Source organism: Chelonia mydas, chromosome 5, assembly GCF_015237465.2.
Source record: "Chelonia mydas isolate rCheMyd1 chromosome 5, rCheMyd1.pri.v2, whole genome shotgun sequence".
Lineage (NCBI taxonomy): Eukaryota > Metazoa > Chordata > Testudines > Cheloniidae > Chelonia > Chelonia mydas.
In genome coordinates this window covers 30,655,978-30,682,056 of record NC_051245.2, presented here as the reverse complement: position 1 = coordinate 30,682,056, position 26,079 = coordinate 30,655,978, and the positions used below count along the sequence as shown (strand labels likewise).

The 26,079-nt window shown below is 39.4% G+C and overlaps 1 protein-coding gene across 2 annotated transcripts in view; it reads left to right on the top strand.

The window, feature by feature from the left end:
• The window catches only part of HCN1 (hyperpolarization activated cyclic nucleotide gated potassium channel 1), a 302,872-nt gene that overhangs the window by 214,873 nt on the left and 61,920 nt on the right, over nt 1-26,079 (top strand). For both annotated transcript variants that reach the window (XM_043547367.1, XM_043547368.1), the window contains exon 5: nt 24,959-25,105. In XM_043547367.1, the coding sequence (XP_043403302.1) occupies nt 24,959-25,105 (147 nt within the window). The remainder of the gene's footprint in view (nt 1-24,958; nt 25,106-26,079) is intronic.

The following is a 26,079-nucleotide window of genomic DNA, read 5'->3' as shown; positions in this document are numbered from 1 at the left end:
ATTTTGTAAATATTTTCAGTGCACAATTAGGACCAAATAATCTCCTTCATCCATTGTGAACTCAAAACTCTGACATATCAATTAATGTTTAATAACAACTGTGGGACTACAGGCATGGATGACGTCAATTATATAACTCTTCAACAGTAAGGTCTTGTTTTGAAAAAGGGTATGTGCCAATTTGATCCATAAATATGCCATCCAGCACAAAAAGTGTGCTCTAGCACATTCACTATGAGAAAAAGTTTTGAATATTTTGGGATGTATGTGAATGTACTGGGCATCCGATGAAGTGAGCTGTAGCTCACGAAAGCTCATGCTCAAATAAATTTGTTAGTCTCTAAGGTGCCACAAGTACTCCTGTTCTTTTTGAGCCTTAAAGTCACTCAGGCTTGCTCATTTTTTCATTCTGTCAATTCTGCATGCATGATTTTCATTCATTATAATTGTAATGCCTACTGGGTTTTTTGTTTGTTTTGGTTTTTTGGGTTTTTTTGTTTTTGCTTTTTAATTTTTATTTTTATTTTTTGCAAGGTGTATATAGCATGTATTTTGACCCTGGGTCTTTCCTGTGAAAAACCAGGATTTGAAATGGGGAAAGGCATTAAATATGTCTATGGTATGTTAGGGAAACAATTGTTGTTCTCAAAAATGTTTTAAAATCACAGAGGTTATTCATCTTAATTTTAAACATCAAAGATATAAAATAATGGGCATTTGTTTCTTTTCAAATGTACATCAGTTGTACTCACTGTCTGGAACAGAAGCCTTATAGCCTTGTAAAAGGGAATATAAATCAATCAGAACATTCTTGCTAGAATATTCCTTTGTTTTTTTTCTCTTGTCATAATACTCCATTTTTGTGCTCTAGATTCGCTTTTGTTTTAGCCTGTCCTAGGGGTTTCCGATTATTTTTACCTTGTACCTTTAAACAAATATCAGTTTCTTCAGATAACATACTGTGCAGCCAAGTGCTATCCACCCTGCTGTATCCTGCCTGAGTGAAACGGTAACAGACTTCACTGCTTCTATAATGACCGATGGGACAGTCCTGGATCTATTGCTGTGTCATGGGTAATTTACCTTTAAAATGATCTCCTGGCTTGCAATAGCAGTTTTCCATATGAAAATGTGGCGCAAGCTCATTACAGTTGCAGCCATGTTCATAATTGTATTAAATTAGCTCTGAAAGCATCAAGATATACTGGGCTCAGATTTTACAAACAACCTGCTTTCTTTGTTTCTCTCTGTATGTTCTCTCATGCAGTAATGATTGTAGGATAGCTTACTTTTTCCAAATGAGGAAGGTACATATAACTTCTTGTTTCTGAAAGTATGTCTTAGAATATGGTAGAAATTGCCTTTTAATGGGAGACAAGTATATGCTTCAGGCCACATGGAGATAGCGGCCAGTAATTATCCCAGTTGTACCAGTGATCCTGATTGTGATTGATCCAGAAGGAAACAAGCCTCAATATTTTTCTAATACCATAGTATGGATGACAAAATATTTCTGAATGTGCAGATTCTAGGATTCTTTCAATTTTCTCCTGACCTCTGGTTTCCTGAGGTTTGAGTAATTAAGGGCACATGCACCTCTACCTTCAGAACATAATAATGTGTAAAGACATGTCTTATAGATCCATAAAGAGTATTCAGTATACCAGAAATGAATGGGAGTATGACCTTCCCTTTGCAATACAGAGCTTTATGTGACACTCTGCACTGGCTCCTAGTGCATTATAAATTATTATTTTATATCAAGGGTTCTTTTAATAGCTGTGGAAATCTATTCTAATTTATGTATTCATATAAAAATAGACTGACTGTGCTAAATTTAAAGTGCAGTACTTTTAGCTGAATTTTTACATGCTGTTCAATATACATACCTTTTTATAATAAATTTCCTTTCATTCAGATACAGAAAAAATGTTTAAAAACTCTTTCTGTGCACATTGTAACTATTCTAAAACCATAATGAAAGCATACTGTTAGATAAGAAATGCATTAAAGCTAAGTATTATCAATATGATTCTAGAAAAATAAAACGTAACTTCTACATATTTATTTATATAACCTGCTTTTTTTGAGACACCTCCCCTATAAATCATCATTTTACATTACAGGCAGAGCTGGTCAGAAAATAGGGATTTTTTTTTCCAGTTCAGATGTTGACCAAAACAAAAAAAAATCATTTTTGTAGAAATTTTTCATGAAAAAAGTGGACTTTTCATTTTAAAACGATGGCTGAAAACTTTTTTTGTTTGTTTTTTTTCAGTGAAAACTCAATTTTTTTTCTTGGGGGGAAAAAAACTTTTTCACAAAACACTATTTAGTTAAAAAAACAATTTTTCCTGACCAGACTGGGCCAAAGAGAAGGACCCAGATGATATCACCACCTCCACTGGCCCTGACTAAATCCTGAACACCATGTGGGATATAAGACTTTGTTGTTCCCTCTACCCTTTGTGTGTTCTTTTCCTTCCCTACCTTGTTTTTTCTCTTTCCTATCCCTCCCCCATTGTCTTCTGTTTAATAAGAGTCTGTCTTAGCCAGCCAAGACTGGAGCAGAGCGGAACAATTCCATAGTTGGGACCCTTCTTCCAGATGATATCATGGTATCCTCTCACACTGAGGATACCTCTCCAGGGGAGGGAACTCCAGTATTAGGAAGAGACAGGGAATAGTAGGTAAGAGAAGGTAATAGTAATGGGGGATTCAACCATTAGAAACATAGACAGCTGGGTTTGTGATGACTGGAAGAACTGCATGGTGACTTGCCTGCTGGGTGTGAAGGCTGCAGATCTCTCAAGACATCTAGACAGACTTATGTGTGGTAGTGGGGAGGAGTCGGTTGTTGTGGTACATGTAGGTACCAATGACATAAGTAGTACTAATTGACTGAAGTCACATGATATCTGTGTTTGCAAACATGTATTTGCACATATAAATAAGTTTTTTGCAAGTTAATATGCACAATTGTCGGCATTGTTTCAGAGGACTCTTGGAACATTGTGACTGAATGAACAGCTAATGAATAGTCTGAATATCTCTGTTGGCTGCAAGTGCCTTTTTTAATCTAGTAAAGTACTTGCTTTTCTTAGTATTTATTTTATTATAACATACAATATGAGAGAAGAAAACTAACATAGAAAAGATTAGCATGTTTTGAATCCTTGAGAGTATTTCCTCTTTTTTTAAAATTAAGGATAACAGACACGGAAATGGTTGTGATGCCATAAATTGAAGATTAGGGGCATAGCTCCATTAAGTTCTATGACACTATGCAGATTTGCACCTGGTAAGGATCTGGTGCTAGGACGTCACTAAAGGAAAAAGTAACAGGAGACAAGAATGATGTGGAGAAAACCATTATTTAAACACAATTGCACAGCATTAGAAAATTAATAGAATTGGAGAGGGAAATTACTAAAAAGGAGAAAAAAAGGAAGATAAATTAATTCTATTGTCAGTTTAGCTATGATATATTTACAAGATAGCATTAATGTCAAAAGCCCTATTGTAAGAAAAATGTCAGTTTAATAAGTAAAGATTGACACTATTTGTGAGTTATGCAGTCACACCTTGCATGTTAGATGCAAGGTCAAATGCCTTTAAGTGAACAATATGTAACTTGTCACACGGTAGCTTCTTCTGTGGACTATCATATTATGATTCTAAAATGGCCTGGGCCAAATACAATCTTTTTTAAACAATGAAAATATTTGAAAGCAATTTGTTTGCATAAGCAATGTATTATTACACCAAAAAAATCTTTGTGTTTAGTAAAAATGAAACAAAATAAAAATGCATTATAAAATATCTTAAAACGTATACAAATCCGTGCTTAACAACAATACAAGCAATAGAAAGGTAAGCTAATGTCTATTGCACCATAATGTTCTTCCCTACTTCCATGTGCCCTCCCTTACTCCCCCCCCCCCCCAACACACATCCATTTTACACACTCACCAGCACTTCACAGGTAGCTTTGAGCCTCGGAAATTTCACTTTCACTTCAAAAATATGAAGGCCAGATTTATCTCTTGGATTCTGCCATTTTTCAGAATTCTTACTCTGTGTTAGTCCCCTTGCAAAGTTAACTCTTCCTCTGACATCAATAGCTTTTCTAGAAAACTTATTTAGGAGACTCTATTGTGAGTGCTCAGGTCAATTAAATTTCACAGAGACATTTTCCATTTCTTCCCCCTCAGACTCTTGTGTGGTACAGTTTTTAATGGGCAGCAAAGATCCTTTCACAGTAACATTAAAAAAGGAACTAATTTGGAAGTTGTTATTAATCAATTTCTATGGTAAACAGAGACTTAACTTAAAATTTGCTCAGCTCAGGTCCATCTGCATCTATCATTGGATAGCCATCACCACCTCTGGGCTTTAAGCAGTTAGGCTCCTTTCAGATTTTAGTTTCAAATGAAATAGTCAAATCAATGGTGTTTGTTATCCAAAAATGGGAAACCATGCCCTTGACCGATCAGCCCAGTGAACATTGAGAGAAATTGTACAGAGAGCGATAGGATTACTCCAGCTAGAAAATGAGGTGTGCTGGTGTCTCAGCACTGCGAGTATCCTGTATTTTGAGTAGATAGGTTGATTAGCCATGTGCCATCTTTACAAGACAACTTTGGAATTTTTTAAGCTAAGACTTCTTGTCCAATATTCAGCCATCCCTAAAACACACTGCTACACGCTTAGGTGATTTTGAAAATTTTACCCTATGTGACATATGATCCCTAAGTCTCATTTCAACTAACTGCAAGAGTTTAGGGGGAAATTGACAGCAAGTAACTTAAGTTTTGTTGTCACTGGTTTGTGTTCTAACTCCCTAGTAGTTTCACATAATGAGGTATTAAATAAAATGTCATTTCCATGAGAATGTGTGACATGAAGATACTTCTGAGCACTAAACACAAAGTATTATAAAGGTTGCAAAGTCAAGCACTAAAATGTTTGGAAATGCCAGAATTAAGGTTACCTTTTCAACAAAAATTAGTGGATATTTTGTCCTTAATCTTTCTGTGCTTCAGTTCCTCATCTGTAAAATGAGTTAACCTGTTTATTATGGAAGAGCCTAAGAGCCAGCCAAGTGGGTGATGAATTGTGCTCCATGTCCACTGAAAGTAGGACAGTGAGTAATTGGCTTAATATACAGTAAAGGAGCTGTAAGTTAGATATCTAAATAATAACAATAATAATTAATTCTAACTATAAGGACAATTAAGTACTGGAATAGGTTACTAAAGAAGGTTGTGAAATCCCCATCACTGGAGGTTTTTAAGAACAGATTAGACAAACACCTGTCAAGGATAGTCTAGGTTTATTTGGTTCTGCCTTAGCACAGGAGGCAGACTAGTTGACCTCTTGAGGTGTCTTCCAGCCCTATATTTCTATGATGCTATGATTGTGCTAGACCAGAGATGGGCAAACTATGACCCAGAGGCCACATCCGGTCCATGGGACAATGCTGTCCGGCCCATGAGCTCCCGGCTGGGGAGGCTAGCCCCTGGCCCCTCCCCACGCTGTCCCCCCTACCCCGCAGGTACGCTGCCACACAGGCAGCGCAGCTTGCACCCGCCCACCTCCCAGGCTTTGCAATAAGCCTGTCCTGCCACTCTGAGCAGCATGGTAAGGGGGCAGGGGGAGGGCCAGGAGGTCTTATGTCTAAGATTTCCAATGGGGCCTGCACCTCCATTTGCTATTTTTTAGGGGTCCACAAATGAAAAAAAGGTTGAAAACTGGTCGCTCTGAATGTATTTAGGAACCTGGGGGGGCAGGGGGCAAGCTAAATTAGTTGCAGTCACATCTCTGACTGCAGTGTAGATATACCCTTAAGGGACTGGAGGCTCTACTGGTAATGAGAAAGGCCACTGGAAACGTGCACTGTATTGTGTCTGCACTCTCTCTCAGATTTGCATTTTTTTGTATTCCTAGTGTTTCTGACTGAATTATAACTTCAATTAAGAAAAATTCAAAGACTTCTGATGGCGAAGAAATATTTAAGTGCATTAACCAATGCAGAGTTGTTTTTTCTGAGCCTCCAAAGAGACCCCCCAGGATCCCATCCCCTATACGACCCCCCCTGCTCCCTGTCTCCTGACCACCCCTCCGCCCCATCCAACCACCTCCTGTCCCCTGAAGACCACAGGTTGAAAACCACTGCTCTAGATCAAAATGAGCTCGGATATGACTATACATGTTGCAATCACATTGCATTTTAGACATACACTAATAGTGGGTGTTCCAGTATTAGGAGACAGTTAATTCCAAAATGTGGAGCACAAGAGGACCCATCCCTAGCCTTGTAGGGATATCTGGGAAAAAAAAGGTGCAAAACTCATTTTTGGATTTTTTGGCAGGGAAGGGCAAAAATACAGAAAAGTACAAAAAATTCAGCAACATTGAAATGTTTAGCAGATTCATACTGGTTTTGCCAAATTGTTTTGGTCAGGGAAATAAAGAATTCTGAAAGTGTTAAGACAAAACATTTTGATTTTTTTGGTTCAAAATGACTTTGTTTCAAAACTTCATTTAATTTTATTTAGACAGTTTGTAGCATCAAAAAAATTTAAAAAATGTAGGCCACTAACATCATTAAAAATTGCTTTATTCATTTGGACATCAATTTAAAAATCCAGGGGCACTCCTGCAGCTTCCCCTCCTTATGCTGCTACTCTATTTAGCAGACTGGACATTTTCACAGAAAAATGTAATGTATAATCACCTAGAGATCAAGGCATGACATGCAATGTGGAGATCAGTGACTGTGAAACAAGGAGAGTCCTGATTAGTTCTTTATGTATTATGTGCTCTAAAGATTAGAATATATGATAACTCCTTTGGTTTCCTGAAGAGGTGTATGATGCGCCTTTCCATAAGCTCTTTATCACTGATGGTAATTAAATGATTTTTTTTAGCCTAAAAGCTATCATCTGTTGGCAATATCTGTTTTTCACTGATTACCCCACAAAGAGTTCTCTTGCTTGCAAGAATGCTTTCCTGCTGTCCTTTTACTTACAGGCAATAATCAAACATTTCCTCTGAATTGCCACAAAGTACACAACCTCTTGTTATTGTTCTTTTCAATTACAGTGATTGAGAAATTAATGAAGTTATAGTGAATTTTCTGAATTCATGTTCTTGGCCAATTCCCATACAAATCAGCCTTTTACCTATAACATAAAGACTCAGTACTGCTCCCAGTGAAAACAATGACAGAACGCTCATTGATATAAATGGGACAAGGATCCAAGTCCCAAGAAATTAAAGATCAAATAATTCCTCTTCCATGCTGCCACAGATGAAGCCACCTCAAATCTCAGCTGCACAGTATGCTGGGAGCATAGATGTTACACAAACAAAGGAACTCTACAGTGGAATTAAACTGCATTGGTTCTGCTACCAGTCTGGGTCCTACGCACCCATGAGTAGGGAGAGAGAGGATTTGAGCCTAAAGTGAAGTTAGTAAGTGTCTAGTTAATTTGTTCAATTTCTTTTCTTTTGTCTATATGTGTGTGTGTGTGTGAGAGAGAGAGAGAGAGGCTCCTTATAATTTTCGTTAAATCCCTAGACTGACCGGAGATTGAAGTAGTAGTGTGAAATCTCCACACACCAATGTGCCTGCCAAGCATAGTGAGGACCATTTGGGTAAAAGCAATCAGTTTAGTCTTCATGCCCACTCAGTCCCTCTTTCGGCTCCTAGAAAGGGTGCCAGTTAGTGCCAGGTGTAATACTTGTGATAGGGGCACCTGTCCACCAGGAACACAACTGAGATCACCAGGTCACTTGACATAGGCTTCTAAACAAATGGTGACAAATGTCAATCACCACTTCTGCACTCAGTTTGCTTTCTGGAAATGTGTATTACCTCTGTCTGTTAAAAGCAGAGATTGATTATAGCATTTGCTGCAGTCTACCACATTGTTTCTGCAACACAGGGACATTCCATGGAAACTAAAATCAGCATCTGGTATGATGCCTTTAGCAAAACTTGCATACTAAATTAGCATCTTGCCCAGCTCCAGTTATCATAGAATCATAGAAGATTAGGGTTGGAAGAGACCTCAGGAGGTCATCTAGTCCAACCCTCTGCTCAAAGCAGGACTAACCGCAACAAAATAATCCCAGCCAAGGGTTTGTCAAACTGGGCCTTAAAAACCTCTAAGGGTGGAGATTACACCACCTCCCTAGGTTATGTCAAGAAGCAATGTGAAAGTAATAACCTAATATATATATATGAATTCAGATTAAAATTAAATTACTTTCTATCTACTGTTAAATACTTATATTAAAAAGATATGGCTGAGTCCTGAAAAACTGAGCTGACATTTAGGAGTAAATCCTGCTCTCCCCTTTAGGGACACAGAGGTTTCTGCCTGCAAAGAGTTGGTGGTGTTCTGTTGCATAGAAGAAAACAGGATTTGAGTAGCCAGTACTAGGGGTTTGTGCCTTCTGTGTTTTGTGGAGTTCTGCTCTGAAGGGGATATCATATAGTAGAGTTTTGGTGGAAGGGCAGAATCAGTGGATCCACCATTATGCAGATATTGCAATCATTCCCACCCTGTGTAGGAGGGAACAGATGTTGCAGAGGTTATTCCAACCCTAAATATGGAATAGTGACCATAGAGAGTAACATTTTTGAAAGTGAAGAGAAAGTCAATGGGATTTAGGCTCCTAAGTCACTTAAGCACTTTTCAGAATTTTACCCAGAATCTTCTGTAGCCTGGGAAGGTAGATTTCTGCCCTATATCCGCTATCCCAGCACCAGAAAAGATTCTGTCAAGTGCTCAGACATTGCACTGAATACACAATCTTGAGAGTAAAAGATTTTGTTTTACATAACACCATATGCTTTTAATAACAGTCCAATCTTGCACTAATTAGTCAGGCAAGACTCCCTTTGTTGGAGTGCCCTTCATCAGTGAACATTTTCTTTGGTATTTCACTACATTTATAGTTCACTAGAGGGATCTGCACTGGGAGGCCTAGTACAAATATAGCTATTCCAGTGAGGTAGACAAAGTATATGACTGCTTTTTTTTGTAACCAGGACTCAAGACACACGTACAATTACTAAATTGACTGTGCGGTTGACAATGATTGCAGTGAGGTGATAGAAACTGTGGAGACCTATACCAACCAGGCAGTTTACAGATATATTAAGTAGAGCTGTGTGCAGTATGAAATGGAGAGAATGCACTTAACGAGACCCAGCAGTTCCACAATCCTGGCAATCAGTCAAATTAGAGAGACAAGAAGGGGAGGCATCCCCACCCCCTTTGTAAATAGCAGTGCAAATGTATATGCAAATACACACAGGGTCTGTTTCTTCTCTCACTTACACCCGTGTAAGTGAGTGACTCTTTTAAAGAGATAGCATGGAGTAAAACCAGTGTAAATGAGAAGAGAATCTGGTCCTTTGAGTGAATGTGACAAGAGAAAATTGAATGCAAAGTCTGCTAAATAGCCAGTAATATTGTCTATATATTCTTTTCCTCTCCTTCCTGTCCAATAGGATACAGATACCCTAGATATAAAAATACCAGTATGGTTAAAATTCTTTCATGTGGAAACAGAAAAAGAAACACTTAAAATGTCCTAAAATTCTCTGGGCCTGCTATGCCTGTCTGTCTTTTTCTCAAATAATGCTTCATCCTCTCTCTGAGAATCAAGCCCCATTGATTTGTACAGGACTACTTTTATTTCTATAAATTAGATTATCAGCTCAGGAAACAGGAACAGTCTATAGCACATAGAAAACAAAATCAGCAAGGGACCTTGAAAGGTCATCTAGTCCTTCGACCTTGCACTGACGCAGGATCAAGTAAATCTAGACTATCCGCAATAGGTGTTTGTCTAACCCATTCTTAAAAAACTGCACAACGTCCCTTGGTGACCTGTTCCAGTATTTAGCTATCCTTACAGTTAGAAAGTTTTTCCTAATGTCTAACCTAAATCTCCATTGCTGCAGATTAAGCCAATTACTTATTGTCCTACATTCAGTGGACATGCAAAACAATTGACAACTGTCCCCTTTTATAAACCACACCTTAACATATTTTAAGACTGTTACCAGATCCCCTCCACCTCAGTCTTTTTTTTCCCCACAAGACTGAACATGTCAAGTTTTTTTAATCTCGCCTGAGAGATCAGGTTTTTGAAAACTTGTTATCGCTTTTGTTGCTCTCCTCTGGATTCTGTCCAGTTTGTCCACATCTTTCTTACAGTGAAGCACCCAGAATTGGACACAGTTCTCCAGCTGAGGTCTCAACAGTGCCATGTAGAGCAGTTGGTAATATTCTCTACTGCTTAGCCAGTTATTCCTAATTTTGCATTTGTGCGTATGATTTTTTTCTGTAGTACTTTGCACTTGTCTTTGCTGAATTTCCTCTTGTTGATTTCATACCAGTTATCCAACTTCTAAAGGTTGTTTTGAATCCTTATTCTGTCCTCCAAAGTACTTGCAATCCCTCCCAGCTTTGTGTCATCTGCTGATTTTATAAACATACTGTCCACTCTATTATCCAAATCATTAATAAAAATATTGAATAGTACCAGGCCCAGGACAGATACCTGCAGGATCCCTCTAAATATGTCCTCCCTTTTTGACAATGAATCATTGATAACCACTATTTAACTAAGCTTTTTCCACCAGTCGTGCACCACATTAAAGTAATTTCATTTAGACCAGTGGTTCTCAAACTAAAGGCACTCCTTGTTCAGGGAAAGCCCCTGGCTGGCCGGGCCAGTTTGTTTACCTGCTGCATCCACAGGTTCAGCCGATTGCGGCTCCCACGGGATGCTCCACACCAATGGGGGATGCGGGAAGGGCAGCCAGCACATCCCTCGGCCCGCACCACTTCCTGCAGCCCCCATTGGCCTGGAGCAGCAAACAGTGGCCAGTGGGAGGTAAACAAATCAGCCTGGCCCGCCAGGGGCTTTACCTGAACAAGCCGCACCCCTAGTTTGAGAACCACTGATTTAGACCACATATTTTTAGTTTGTTTATAAGAATGTCATGTGGGACTGTTTCAAAAGCCTTACAAAAATCAAGTTCATGTTTGAAACTCCACACACACATCCACTAGACCAGTAACCCTGTCAAAGAAGGAAATTAGGTTGTTTTGACATGATTTGTTCTTGACAAATTCATGTTGGTTATTCCTTATCACCCTATTATCCTCTAGGTGCTTACAAATTGATTGTTTAATAATTTGTTCCAGTATCTGTCCAGGAATTGCAGTTACGCTGACTGGTCTATATTTCATCAGGTCCTGTATGTTACCCTTTCTAAAGACAGTTATTATGTTTACCATCTCCAGTTCTCTGGGACCCCACCTGTCCATAATGAATTATTGAAGATAATTGCTAATGGTTCCAATATTACTTCAGCCAGTTCCTTAAGTAGCCCAAGGTGAATTTTGTCAGGACCTGCCTACTTGAATACATCCAACTTATAAGGATATACTTTACACTTTTCTTTCCCTATGCTGGTTTGTGTTCCTTGCCCCTTGTTCTTAATATTAATTATGTTTAGTGTCCACAGTTTACCTTTTTAGTGAAGACTGAAGCAAAATAGGCATTAAACACCTCCTCCTTCTTGGTGTCATCCATTATTAACTCTTCTCCTCCTCCTCTAAATAGTGGACCTCCACTTTTCTTCATCTTTCTCTTACTCCTAATGTATTTATAGAACCTCTTGTTGCTTTTTATGTCTATTGCTAGCTGTAATTCATTTTTTGCTTTAGCCTTTCTGATTTTTATCTTTACATCCTGATGCTATTGTTTTGTACTTATCCTTAGCAATTTGTCCATGTATCTAGTTTTGTAGGGCTCCTTTTTGATTTTCAGATCATTACAGAGCTTTTGATTGAGTCATGTTGGCCTCTTGCTGTTACTCCTATTTTTCTTATACGTTGGGACAGTTTGTTGTTGTACCTTTAATATTGTCTCTGAGACCCGTCAAACTCCTTTTTCCTTTACATTTTCTTTCCATGGGACTATACTTATCAGTTCACTGAGTTTGTTAAAGGCTGCCCTTTTGAAGTCCATTGACCTTATTCTGCTACTCTCACTTCTTCATTTCATTAGAATCATGAAATCTATCATTTCATGATCATCTTCACCCACGCTGCCTTCTACCTTCAGATTCATCACCAATTCCTCCCTACTAGAATCTAGTCTAAAATGATTGCCCTCCTGGCTATTTCCTCCACATTGTGAAACAAAAGTTGTCCCCAACACATTCTAAAAACTCAGGTCAAGTGACCTTACCCAGCTGATCACACAGCTCAGCTATTGATTCATGATTACTGAATACTAACATTAATAGTTCCATTTAATGTTCTGTAATCAGTCTATTGACTGAAATTTATATTCACAAACCTATGTTGAACAAGTGAAAACAGCAAACATTAATATAAATCATAGTTTGTTTGCAGATAATTCCTCCCCCACAAAAAAGAGGGAAATTTGCCAAAGAAATTACTCATTATGATTGTTTCATCAACTCTAGTCTGAACATTCCGTTTGTGTGGTTATGAATAATGGAATATATGAACTTTAATTAAATCAATTTTTACAAAGTGTTTCAACAGTATGGTTGTTGTAAAATGCTTCCATTCAAGGTAGTCTCAATAAAAATGCTAATCACGCATTCTCATTTTGTAGCCTTCCTATTGACTTTTACAAATCTTCTCTTATTCATAAATAGTATATTTTAATTAATGAAATTGGTTATGTCAGCTTTAAACAAAATAAAAATTGTTTTCTTCATTGTTCCTATTGATGAAAACATTTCCCCTTTATATTCAGCCGGTGCGCTAACAATTATAGTTGCTGCTGTTGCAGAAACAAAAGGTCAATAAATGAAAGACAGTGATGAAAAGTATTACATTTAAAAATTAATGTCATGTCCTCTTCTGGCCATTTCTAAGAATTGTATTTGGAGTTTTAAAATGTCTCCATCATATAATTCCTAAAAGCAATCCAGTCAAGCTTTAATTAAATACAAAACAAACTTAATGGAGATTGCAAATGTTTCACTGAGCTATAACTGAGAATGTGATTTTGATACCAGTTTCGTTTTTGACTAAGGGTTGATATTTCTGAACGTTTATTTATCCTAAAAACGAACTACTCCTGCTTCCATTGTTATTTACTTACCAAGAGCAATTATGCATTTGAAAACACTGTGCTAATTACAGTGTTCTTCACCAAAACATTCAGTCATTTATGGGATCAAAACATTCCAACTGTTAGAAAGAGATGTTGTTCCGAAGATAGTAATTAACTTATTTAGTAGAGCTGGGAGCTTTAGTAGTATATAGTTTTATTACTCAGGCTACTGATAACAGGACATAGACTAGAGCCTTTCCTCTCTGAGTTGCCAGTTCAACTAGGGTCCAAATCAGTAATGAAAATTGCTTATCATCTGTTGGCACTTCGAAGGCAGTTCCCCAAGTATCTATATCATAGTTGGTATTAACTGGCAGTCTACATAGGATAGATGGACAGGAAATTTCCAAATGGTTTTTTGTAAGAAAATCCAGTTTCTGCAAAATTGAAATTTTCCATGTGAAAAGTTTGATTTTTCCCAATATTTTTAAATTTACTTTCAGAAAAATAAAATAAAATATTTTATTTTGGTTTGTTGAACTGAGTCAAAATGTTTTGTTTTGGTTCAGTTCAATATTAAACTGCATCCTTGAGCTGCCACAATGCTTCATGGGAGCTGAAGTTCGAATGCCCATGCCCCCCATTCTCTCTGTGCTGGGCTCCCTGGAAAGATGTACTCCCAGGATGCGTCACAGTCTGCCCTCCGGCTGAACTGCTGTGGTGCATCTTTGAACTTGTAGTCCTGCAGTCTCCCAGAGAGAAGAATGGGGCCATGGAGCACCAAAACAACTACTCCTATGGGGTACTGCAGCAGCTCAGGCAGAAACGCTTCAAAGTCTAAGTGAGCCTAAATGAAATGTTTAGCCATTTCTAAATCATTTTTTTCTGAATTTCCCACTGTATGAAAAATTTAATATTACAACAGTTTTGTCCCAATTCAGGATGAAAACAAATGCTGTAATAGTGAAATTTCCTGTGGGATGTAAATTCTGATTTTTGACCAACTCTACTGTTAAGCACTTAATGAGCATAGAGACTGAACTGCATGGTTCTCCAGCAAAAAAACTGAGACTCGTGACATTTTACCACAAGAAAGAGAGTTGTATTGACTCTATGTTATATTTGTTCTGTGGGCAAAGAGAGGACTTCAGTCTCTTGAGTATCAAACCAGAGACCTTTCACAAGGTTTAATATTAATACCAGAAAGTTGTTAAAAAATAAATATTACAGTCTGAATATAGTGTGCTTATAAAAACACATTACTGAGGTATGTCATGTGCTACTCGGAATGGTAAAAAATGGAATAATTTAAAAATATTTTAGCATGGATTTTTTATTTAACATTTTCGTCATAGCCTGTTCAAGACAAGACAAGATTGTTATAGAAATATCAGACAAGATTGCAAGTTGAGATGCAGTTCAGCACAGTCATCTCAGGCTAGGTTATAATACTGGGAAAATTAGGCAAAAGGAGAAAAGGCTTATTTGTCCTGATTTATTAAAAATATATATGCACTTATCTAAGTAGTTCTGTGGATCCGAGCAGTCCTCTTTCAATTGAGCTTCACCAAACTACGATGAGCTTACTGAAATCCTGAGATGAACCCAATTACTGCACCTCTATGGTTAAGACAGTTGTCTACAATTCCAGTATAAGCTGCTTTTTTATGGAACATGAAAATAGAAGCTACTTGCAGCTGATACTTGACATATAAAGGCCTTGAGAATGCTCCCCGTTTCCCATGGTTTTTTTTTTTTTTCTAACCAAATTTGTTTTAAATCCATTTAGTCCCTATAGGTTGTATTACATCCTTTTGGTTTCTAAAAAACATAATTACAAGGACAAATTATTGAATTTTAAAATGATCCCTGAGGATGCAATGCCATTATTTACATGGTGCAGTTGCATAGTAGTTTTTGTTCCACTGGATTATTTATTATTTCTTATTTATGCTGTACATGTGTAGTACTGCAGATAGATTATATATATATTTTAATACACAAATACCCACTGATGTTGGTTCTGGAGGTATTGACATGATCAACACTCATTATATAATGGATAAGAGGCTTATCAGTTATTGTTATCATATGTATAATTCATCACTGGCAATGTTCTTGATGCGGGTCAAGAGAACACACATATAAATAGTCCCAAAGGAGTGTGATCTTTATATATTTTTTCTTTCTATTTTAATATTAAACACAAGAAATGAAAGCACAATCCTCCTATTTTAAAGTTACATTGTACAATCCCAGAGGAGCATGTAAATCCAGACGTCCAATATATACTTAAAGGAGAACTGCAATTTTTTAAACTTCTTTTAAGAGTCAGATTTTCAGACGCTGTCTTCCAGACAAAGTTACCTACCTGAAGTTATGAATTAGTCTCAGTTCTTCCAAGACACTGAAGGACCCAAGGCTGTGAGCTCAACCAGTATCAAAGATCAGCATTGGTCAATTATAGGGTGAACATAAATAACCCACACAAAATATCAATGTATTGAACTTTCAATCCTCGTTGTTAGTTTATATTTTCCAAGCTTTCTCCTACCCCAAATGGAAAGAGAGAGAAACTTAAATTAGACTTGTAGGTTATTGGGCCTCTAAAATGTGAAGCTCTATGGTCTTATGCAATCTTAAAGCCAGCTGAGGTGGTTGTCACTGTTGCTGCATTCTGCCCCCGATTTGTTGAATTGTAGTGCAAGGTGATAGTTTCAGTATTGTTTTGGATGAAAAGTCTTATGTAAACATAAGGTATTAGACCTTGTTTTTTGTAGTATCTTGCTTTCACATTTTTAATGTAATATATGCACAGAGCTGCATTGCTTTAGGGATTCTGGCCTGAACCTGTGATTGTGATGTTGTGATCACAAGCCCTCACAATCAAAGTTGGAGTAAAAGGGTTATGCTCATAACAATGATCAGGACATTCCCATATTTGGGCTTTATCCAGCTACAGTTAGCTATAGAGTTGAAGAGTGGGCCTACCCCCTGCTCTCCAAAATGTGGATTTGCAAACCCTGTAGATTTATGCTGTTCCAAGACGCACAGTTCTTAACATGGAAGCTCCCCATGATTCTCAAATTACCTTCCTTCCTGCTGCATTGCATATACCCATCGTAATGATCTCCTGCATGGTGTAGTGTGTTATAGGTTCTTGCTGTTATTCTAGCATGCAGATTTCAAGCTATGTTAGAGCACTGCTGGATTTGGCTCATCAGTGTTTTAGGGACCTAAACTGCTTCATTCCATTGAAGGGTTTTACAAATGATTTCAGTGTGGGTTTTCTTCTTGTGGCAATTATAGACAGAGTTTTATTTTTTCTAAAGATCTGTATAAACTATTCTCTTTGTATAAGGCTTTGACTTCAAAATGGGAAATTGTGCTGTAAAATATAACTACATTTTGCCCCTTTCTGTTTTTCCTTTGTGGATTTTACTTTCTCTGCCCCTTTTTAATCATAATTCTGTTTTCTTTCCCTGTCAACATATTATTTATTTTACATAAACTTATTATGTGGCATCTGAAAAATGTGTGGGTCATTAGGGTTTATAATTCATTATTTTAATTTATTTCAGGAAGCAGGGTTGCATTTTTTAAACTAGAAAGATAATTAACATAATACAGTTTTAATGATGACTTTATGATTTTCATAGGGAAAGTTTTAGAGGAGGCCTTAGTGAGTGTTGAAAATCTAGCCCTCATTTTCACTAAGTGCACATAACACATGTAATTCAGATTGCATTTTCAAAACAGCTCATCTCTCATTAATCCACGAGGGATTGGGGGTTGTCAGTTTGGGTGAGGAGCTGACAAGGCTTTAGTTATGGAATCAATGAAGCAGACAGGGCAGAAGGCCTAGAGACCTCAGGAGGCAAGATATACAAAGGAAGGTGAGTGCGAACCCTCCGACTCTTGGGTCCTACTGCTGTCACAATCTCTAGGCCTGCTTCCTAGTTCTTCTTTGAGTGCTGGCCCCTAAATGTATTCCGCTGTGGGGTACGCATGTGCTCCAGGAATCTGAGACTCGAAGATTTTTTTCCAGTAGTGTCTTTTGGTCCATGCCTGCAGTCTTCCTTTCCTTATGCTCTGAACCAAGGGCATAAGGTGTGATGTTGACTGACAGCCTCTCTGGTTTCTTCTTACTACTGTATGGTCTAAGATGGAGACCTCCAGTGTCCACGAACTGTTCCTTCAATATTGAATCTGTAAATAGAAATACTGTAAATATTATAGATAGAAAAAATTAATTAGTTATTAGTTAAGTGAGTTAGCCAAGTTACTGAGCATTTGCCCGACATCCACTTTGACCTACCCTTCCCGGTATGGGACACTAATTATGCCCAGGATTCCAGGCATCAAGAACAGAGTCCCCTGGCCCCATTCCTTCCAGTTAGTGATGATAACCAGAGGTGCCTCTATTATCTTGTAGAAGCCCATATCTCTGCCAAGTGCAGTATCTGGCACTCCTTCCTGCCCCGACCCCAAGAAATGCCAGAGTTCAGGTTTAGAAAACACCTTATGGAGCATGCTCTGAGGCCTCATTTGGAGCTATGCTTCTGGTAGTACTTGTGGCACACTCCTCAATGCCTCGGCCTGATGCCTCTGCCTGGGGATTACAGTGGATGAGAAGCTGGATATGAGTCAGCAGTGTGCCCTTGTGGCCAAGAAAGCCAACAGCATATTGGACTGTATTAGCAGGAGCATTGCCAGCAGATCTAGGGAAGTGATTATTCCCCTCTATTTGGCACTGGTGAGGCTACACCTGGAGTATTGTGTCCAGTTTTGATCCCTCCATTACAAAATTCGAGACAAATTCGAGAGAGTCCAGCGGAGGGCAACGAAAATTATTAGGGGGCGGGGCACATGACTTACGAGGAGAGGCTGAGGGAACTGGGGTTATTTAGTCTGCTGAAGAAAAGAGTGAGGGGGAGACTTGATAGCAGCCTTCAATTACCTGAAAGGGGTTTCCAAAGAGGATGGAGCTCGGCTGTTCTCAGTGGTGGCAGATGACAGAACAAGAAGCAATGGTCTCAAGTTTCAGTGGTGGAGATCTAGGTTGGATATTAGGAAACACTATTTCATGAAGAGGGTGGTAAAGCACTGGAATGGTTTACCTAGGGAGGTGGTGGAATCTCCATCCTTAGAGGTTTTTAAGGCCCGGCTTGACAAAGCCTTGGCTGGGATGATTTAGTTCGTGTTGGTCCTGCTTTGAGCAGGGGATTGAACTAGATGACCTCCTGAGGTCTCTTCCAATCCTAATATTCTATGATTCTGTGATGTACAGGGAGTCTGCCCAGCTTATAAGACTCCTCATCTTAGGCTCAGGACAAGGCTAAGAAACCTTCTCTAAAGCCTAGAGAAAAGTCTCCATCCAGATCCACTTCAAAGAGAAGGGCTGATTCCCCTACACCCTCAAGGTCGGGTGATTCTTCACATCTGGTTCCAGGAAGCTAAGAGCCCATAAGGATCATGGACTTGACTCACAGATTTTGAAGACTAAGAGCTCCTCCACATTGGGATCAAGTAAAGAGAAGCATGTATCTAGGACCAGTACAAACACTAATACCCGCTAAGAACATAGAAGCACTCCATATATCATCAGCACTGGAATGCACTTCCATGCTGGCACCAAAGGTTCACAGGCAGGAGACTCTTCAAGCCCTGGTTGTGGGTGACAAATACACCATCCTGCTGGATCTGGAATCTCCCCTCCTATCTGACCTGGTGCTTACAAGAGAGATCCTGACACCATTGGTCATATGTTATGAGAGAAATTGATCTCGCATCCCCCCTATAAATTGGGGTATTTCTTCATCATTGGTTTTGATGGAACCACTTTGGGTGTTGGAGCCAACGTTCTCCTCATCAGGTGATTCTGTTATGGGAGGACTATTATCACCTCCACTGAGAGATGTCAGCCCTGATAGAGCATCCAGACTCTCCTGGGGTCCACCACAACCGCATAAAATGGGGTACTCCCCCGGGGACTGGTGGTACCCTATGCCCTGTGGGTCTCCTCAGCCCATGACCGTACTGGGTATTGTGGGACCTGTATGTGCATTATCCAGAATGCGTACAGTTGCATCAAAACGCACACCATCCTTCTCTGAGGGCCCAGCCTGAACTCCTCCCAGAGCCCATGGCGGAGGAAAAACCTGATTCATCAGTACCTCCAGTACCATCGGGCATATCATCTTCCTCTCTTGACGAGGTGGTTGCCCCAGCCTTTTCTCCACTGAACGATTGCAAGCAGTTCCAGCAATTGTTCAGAAAGATTGCTGATGCCCTCCAGATTCCCCTGGAGGAAGTACAAGAGTCATCTCATGATATCTTGGACATTTTGAAGTTGGGGTCTGTTAGAATAACACTCCAGGTCCACCAGTCTATCTTAGAGCTGCCTAAGGTGGTGTGGCATGCTCCAGCCACATGCACACCTACTCCTAAGGGGGCAGAAAGGAGGTACTTTGTTCCAGCCAAGGGAGCAGAGTTTCTGTTCCTATAACCTGTCCCAAACTCCCTGGTTGTTCAAGCCAGTAAAAAAAGGAGTAGATAACAACACGTCAGATCTACCCTTGCTGATCAGAAGGCTACATGCTTAGACCTCCAAGGTTAAAAGGTGTTCACATTTACCAGCTGCCAATTCTGAATAGCGAATTATCAGGTGCTACTTGCAGAGTATGATTTTTTTAACTACTTCAAATTTGTGGAATTTAGGGACTAGCTCCTGCAGGTAGACAGAGCACAATTCCAGGCTCAGATTGAAGGAGGTAGGCTGGTATCCAGCTCTTCTTTTCAAACAACTGTAGATGCAGCCTCTAGATTGATGGAAACTGCCATTGTGATGCACTGGGAGTCCTGGCTTAATTCCCTGGGTTTTCCCAGGGAAGTTCGCTTTGGAGGATTTGCCCTTTGAGGGAGAAAACTTGTTCAGACAGAACACTGGTGAGTCATTGCACTCATGGACAACTCTCTGTTCCCTAGGTATATAGACACCAGCATTCAAGAGGAAGTACATCAGACAACCTATTACGCCTAGACAATATCACAGCCCTTCTATCACCATAGAACATATGAACTGCCATGAAATCAACAGAGGATGCAGTGCCACAAACATAGTGCACCTCCTTCCTCCTCTTTCTGACTGCAACCTGTCAATAAATACTTTTGATAGGACCTTTGAGAGCTGAGAACCAAAGCAGCTGAAATGTCCTTCCATATCCAAAATTTGATTTGGTGTCCAACTAGCCTCTTTCCCCCCATAGATGCAGACAAATGCATTCTCAATGTCTTCCACTTCAGTTACGCCATAGAGTTCCTCTCCCCTACTTCTTCAAAACCCTCTTCCCTGTCTGTTTTCAGGGGCCCACTCTCACAAGAAGATACACTTGCAAGAAGTGCACTCCCTACTCCAATAGAGGTCATAGAGCTGTTACCACGTCAGCACTGGGAAAAGGGATTTTATTCCAAATACTTGCTGATTTCCAAGAAAAAAGAAAGATGGAGACCCATCTTAGACCTTTGGCACCCAATGTCTTTAACCAAAGAGTAAGATTCAGGATGGTCACCCTGGTATTTACTATGATATCCCTAAATAGAAACTAATGATTCCTGGCGGTTGACATGAGGGATGCCTATTTTCATATAAATATCCTCCCCTCCCACAGGAGGTTCCTGAGGTTCATGATAGATGAGAATCACAGTTAATACAGGGTGCCTCGTTTTGGACTGGCAATAGTGCACAGAGTATTTATAAAGGTGGCAGCACACTTACAGTGCCACAGTTTGATATTCATTCCATCTCTAGACCATTGGCTTCTGATAAGGAAATCTCATTGGGAAGTAGTGACATCAACCTCATCTCTGCACAGTTTTTTAGCTACAAATCTATGTGAACATAGAAAAATCCACTTTAACTCCAACACAGCCCATAGAATTTATTGGAGCAACTCCAGACTCAATCAGAGCCAGAACTTACCTCTCTATGGACAGATTTCAGTTGAGAAACATTCCTAGTCATCAGCTCAGAAGGAACCCACAAACATTGGTTCAGGCATGCCTCATCCTCCTGTTTATGTGACACTGTTTTTGAGGCTCCACCTTCATTGTCTACAAGCCTGGCTTCAAACAGTAGGCACAATATACACAAGTTAGTTATGCTCCCTTCCAGGGTACAAAACTTTCTAGCTTGGTGATAGGACAGGGAACAGGTGTGGATAGGAATTCCTTTTTCTCTGCCACCTCCTCAAAAAACATAGGTCACAGAAGCCCTTATAGGTTGGGGTGCTCATCTGGACACAGAAACAGCTCAGGGAATGTGGACTTCTCATGAGACCAAGATGCATATAACTCTTCTGGAGCTGAGAGCAGTTGGAAATGGTAAGTGCTTTTCCGTTCATCCACTTCCATGATGACAGACAATATGATAACTATATTCTACCTCAGTGAACAAGGGGAAGAAAGATCTATCTCCCTACTCTTTATAACATGTTTAAAACAAACAATAGGAAGTATTTGTTCACACAACATACAATCAACCTGTGGAACTCTTTGTCAGAGGAAGTTGTGAAGGCCAAGACTATAACAGGGTTCAAAAAAGAGCTAGAAAAATTCATGGATGATAGGTCCATCAATGGCTATTAGCCAGGATGGGCAGGGATGGTGTCCCTAGCCTCTGTTTCCCAGAAGCTGGGAATGAGCAACAGAGAGATGAATCACTTGATGATTACCTGTTCTGTTCATTCCCTCTGGGGCACCTGACATTGGCCATTGTCGGAAGACAGGATACTGGGCTTGATGGACCATTGGTCTGACCCAGTATGACTGTTCTTATAAGGAGGTGCATCCCCCTGTGGAATTGTTATAGTCATCATCAGATTATCATGTTAGCAGTACATCTTCCAGGAATATACAGCACTCTGGTGGATAGTCTCAGCAGATGCTTCTTGACAGAACATGAATAAGAGATCCACAACTCAGTGATAAAAGATATATTCCAGCTATGGGGATCCCTGTCTTTGAATCTTTTTTGTGTCACGAGACAAGAAAAAAATGCTCTATGTGCTGCTCAAAGGAACACAAAGTCAGAACTCCAAAGAAGATGCCCTTCTAATTCCAGGGATGGAAAGGTTTATGTCTGCCTTTCCCTCCCATCCTAACCTTACATCATGTTCTCCGGAGAATCTAACAGGACACAGCAGTGATCATCCTCATTGCTCCCAGATGGCCAAAATAATTGTGGTTTCCCCTTCTTCTCCATCTGTCATCCTGTCCACAGATCAGCATCTAACCTTTCTCATACCTCCTGATTCAGGACAAGGGCAAGGTCAGGCATACAAATTTGGAGCCTTTTCACTTCACAGCCTGGTATTTGGATGACTGTTAAACCCAGAGCAGAAAGATTCAGCAGCTGTTAAAGCCATCCTGAGCAACACAAGGAAGAATCCACCAGGCGGTGTTACTTAGCCAAGTAGAAAAGATTCTCTGTTTGGACTAACCAAATGTTCCCAGAGGAGATGGACGTTCCCACTATTCCGGACTATCTGCTTACCTTGAAGATGCACCCAATGAGTGTGCATTTACTCAAAACCTTCTTATCAATGATTAGATTCAGTCGTTCATGGGATCTTAATTTGATCCTTTCAACACAAACTAAGCCACTATTTTAACCACTATTGACATGCTCACTATCCCATTGATCTGGGTAGGTTGCCTTCCTGCAGGCCATCACTTCAGCTTGATTGGTAGGCGAACTTGGGCTCTTCTGGCCAATCGACCCTACGCCGTATTCTATAAGGTTTCCTTGAAACTGTGCCCTAAATGCATCCCCAAAGTAATATTGGACCTCCACATAAATTAGACTATACACTTACTTGTATTTTTTTCGTAAACCTCATATTGCTAATGATGACCAGACTCTCCATACCCTTGGACATTCGTGTTCTATCTTCAGAGAAAAATCCCTTCAGGAAATCACTGAGGCTATTTGTTGCCATTGTGGAATGCATGAAAGGGCAAATGATGTCTCCTTAAATACTGTCCAAGTGGATTTGGGGCTGTATTTTACTCTGTTACCAGTTATCTGATGCTCCACCATACAAAGTGAAGACCCCGTTAAACCAGAGCAAAGGCTGCTTCAGTAGCTTCACTTTGGGAAGTTCCATTCATTGACATATGTAAAGCAGCCACGTGGAGTTCCATTCAAACCTTCACCAAACACTACGCACTGGTACGCATCTCCTCAGCTAATGTGTCCTTTGGGTCAGAGGTCCTACAGTCTTCAATACTGCAGGGGCCCTCAGACTCTCCCCTCACCCTTGTTCAGTGCTTCTTGTCAGTCACCCACACAGGATACACATAGGGACCAGCACGTGAAGAAAGGGAGGTTACCAAAGTTCCATAACCAGAGTTCTTTGAGTTGTGTGGTCCGTGTCTGCATTCCAGTAACCATCCTCCTTCCCCTCTAGAATTTATGCACAGTAGAGAAGGAACTTGGTTCGGAGCATGAGGAGAGGAAGAACATGCCCAGACCAATGGAAATTACTAGCACAAGTCTTCTGGTCTCAGGCACATAGAGTGCATGCATACCCACCAGTAGAATACAGATAGGGATGACACATCTCTAAGAGCTCTGATTACGGAAGGTAGGTTACTTATCTTTTAGTTCCATGGCTCTAATTCCAAGCATACTTTCCAGTTCCAAGTCCCACCCTCCATTCCTCTAAATCCATACTCCATTCCACAGGAAGATCCTTTTTGATGTTTACTTATTTAAACACATCCAGTTCCTCAAATTGCACAACTTTAACTCCAACCTCAGGATTAAAGAGGTAGAAATAACACAATATCAATTTTTTTCAGTAACACTACTCTTGTTGGTAAATGAAGCTATCTTACTGAGTTGGAAATTCACTCAATTTAGTGAAACTGTGAGGAGTTCTATGTGTTAATTGAGGTTGGAAAGTAAAGGGAGTTTGGTGTAGGCATGAGGATTCTGAGAGTGCATTTGGGTTTTGTAATGTTTGGATAGCAAGGCTTTGAGGTTGGTATGGATGTTAATATCTTAACTGGTGATTTCTTTGATGTTCGTGATTGCATTGCCACCAGTATAACCTTAACACTATAAGTTATTTAAGTTATTGGGCACATTTATGGTATATAAAAATGGTCTCTTAATAAAGTACATACAACACTCCTTACAAACTGTAGTTCATGTGTACAAATCATGAACGGAAAGTTATCCATCTCCATAATTGGTGCAATAGTGGACACCATGTCAGCACATATGCTGCTTACTTTATATCTGATGTCAAGGACTAACCAATGGCCTTCCTTAGAATAACCTTTGTTTTAATACCCTTTTGAAAACAAACCTTATTATAGATGAATCACCAAATGGCTACACTGTGTTTGCTGTTTAGAAAGTTAATTTGTAAAGCAGTTATAATTCAGATTTGTTTAATCTGATCATTTAGAAGGATAATTTCTTTGTTTTGTGACTGTTTTTACATTTATCAACTCTTCATGTGACTCAATTGTTCTTTTTTCTGACTTGCCTTCTTTGTTAACCCATATGTTTTATAAATAACCTTATATCAATTGTCAGTGTTTGGAGTCAACTTCAATCAATGTGCTGTTGCCTGTCTTCCATCGGTATACTGTGTTTCTTTGTATGTTAGAAGCTTTTCAACATTGCATTTCCTTTTCTTTAAGCAACTGCGTTATTTAGGTTTCATTTTACAGGCATTTTAGATGGTTTTAGATTTTAAACAAGTAATGGACTGATCTTTTATTGACTTTCTTCTTCATTTTCGTTTTTTTTTAGTACAAACAAGTGGAACAATACATGTCATTTCACAAGTTACCCGCTGACATGCGCCAAAAGATCCACGATTACTACGAACACCGTTACCAAGGCAAGATCTTTGATGAGGACAATATTCTCAATGAGCTCAATGATCCTCTTAGGGAGGTAAGACAAAAAGAAACAAGCAAACAAAAACAGTTCTGGTTGATTTTCCTCCATGGTGTGGGAGATTTCTATGCTAAGAAAAAAACTATTTCTGTGGCCATTCTGTACTATTTTAATCTCTTTAGGTTCTTCTACTACACTTGTCACCAGGGTACCTGAACACCTATCCATGAACAACAATATATGAATAGGAACAGAAATCCTATACTAGATTGCTGCATAAATTGTAAATGCAAATAACTGGTCAATTAGTTGTGTCCATTGATGTATCCCATATATTGTCATAGCCCTTATTTGACCATGCAACAATGTTAGGGCAACTAAAACCTATTTATTCTCCTGTTCAACCAAGTAAGGGCTGCTCAGATTGTGTCTCCATCACAGTGAACAGGGCATGGGCTAGTTACCTGATACCCTCCTCTGCAAGCATGGTGTTGGGATGCGACAAAATGGGATGGCAATGGGAGAAGCCTTGGTACCACCCTTTCTACATGCTAGACAGACTAGCTGCATGGAGGAAGTAAACTGCTTTAGAAAAATGGGCAGGAGGGGAGCAGTTTATTAACTAATAATAATAATATAATATAATATAATATAATATAATATAATATAATATATTAACTTACATAGCATTTTTCATCAGTAGATCTCAAAGTCCTTTGCAAGACAGGTCAGTATCATTAATCCCATTTTACAAATTGGGAAACTGAGACATGGAGCTGTGAAATCACTTGCCCAAAGCCACACTCAAGGCCAGTGGCAGAGCTGGGAATAGAAGCCAGTTCTCTATTCATTAAGACACATTACCTAAACAGGCCTCCTCTTGGGGTAGTAGAGCTGTGCTGCACAAAAGCACAATCAAACCCGCTGTGACTACAAAAAGAATCAAATGGCAAAAAGACATAGTCCTTTTTTGGAAGAAATAGCCTGTTCTGTTTTTTATTTTGCATGGGGGAGGCATTATGGAGTTCTGT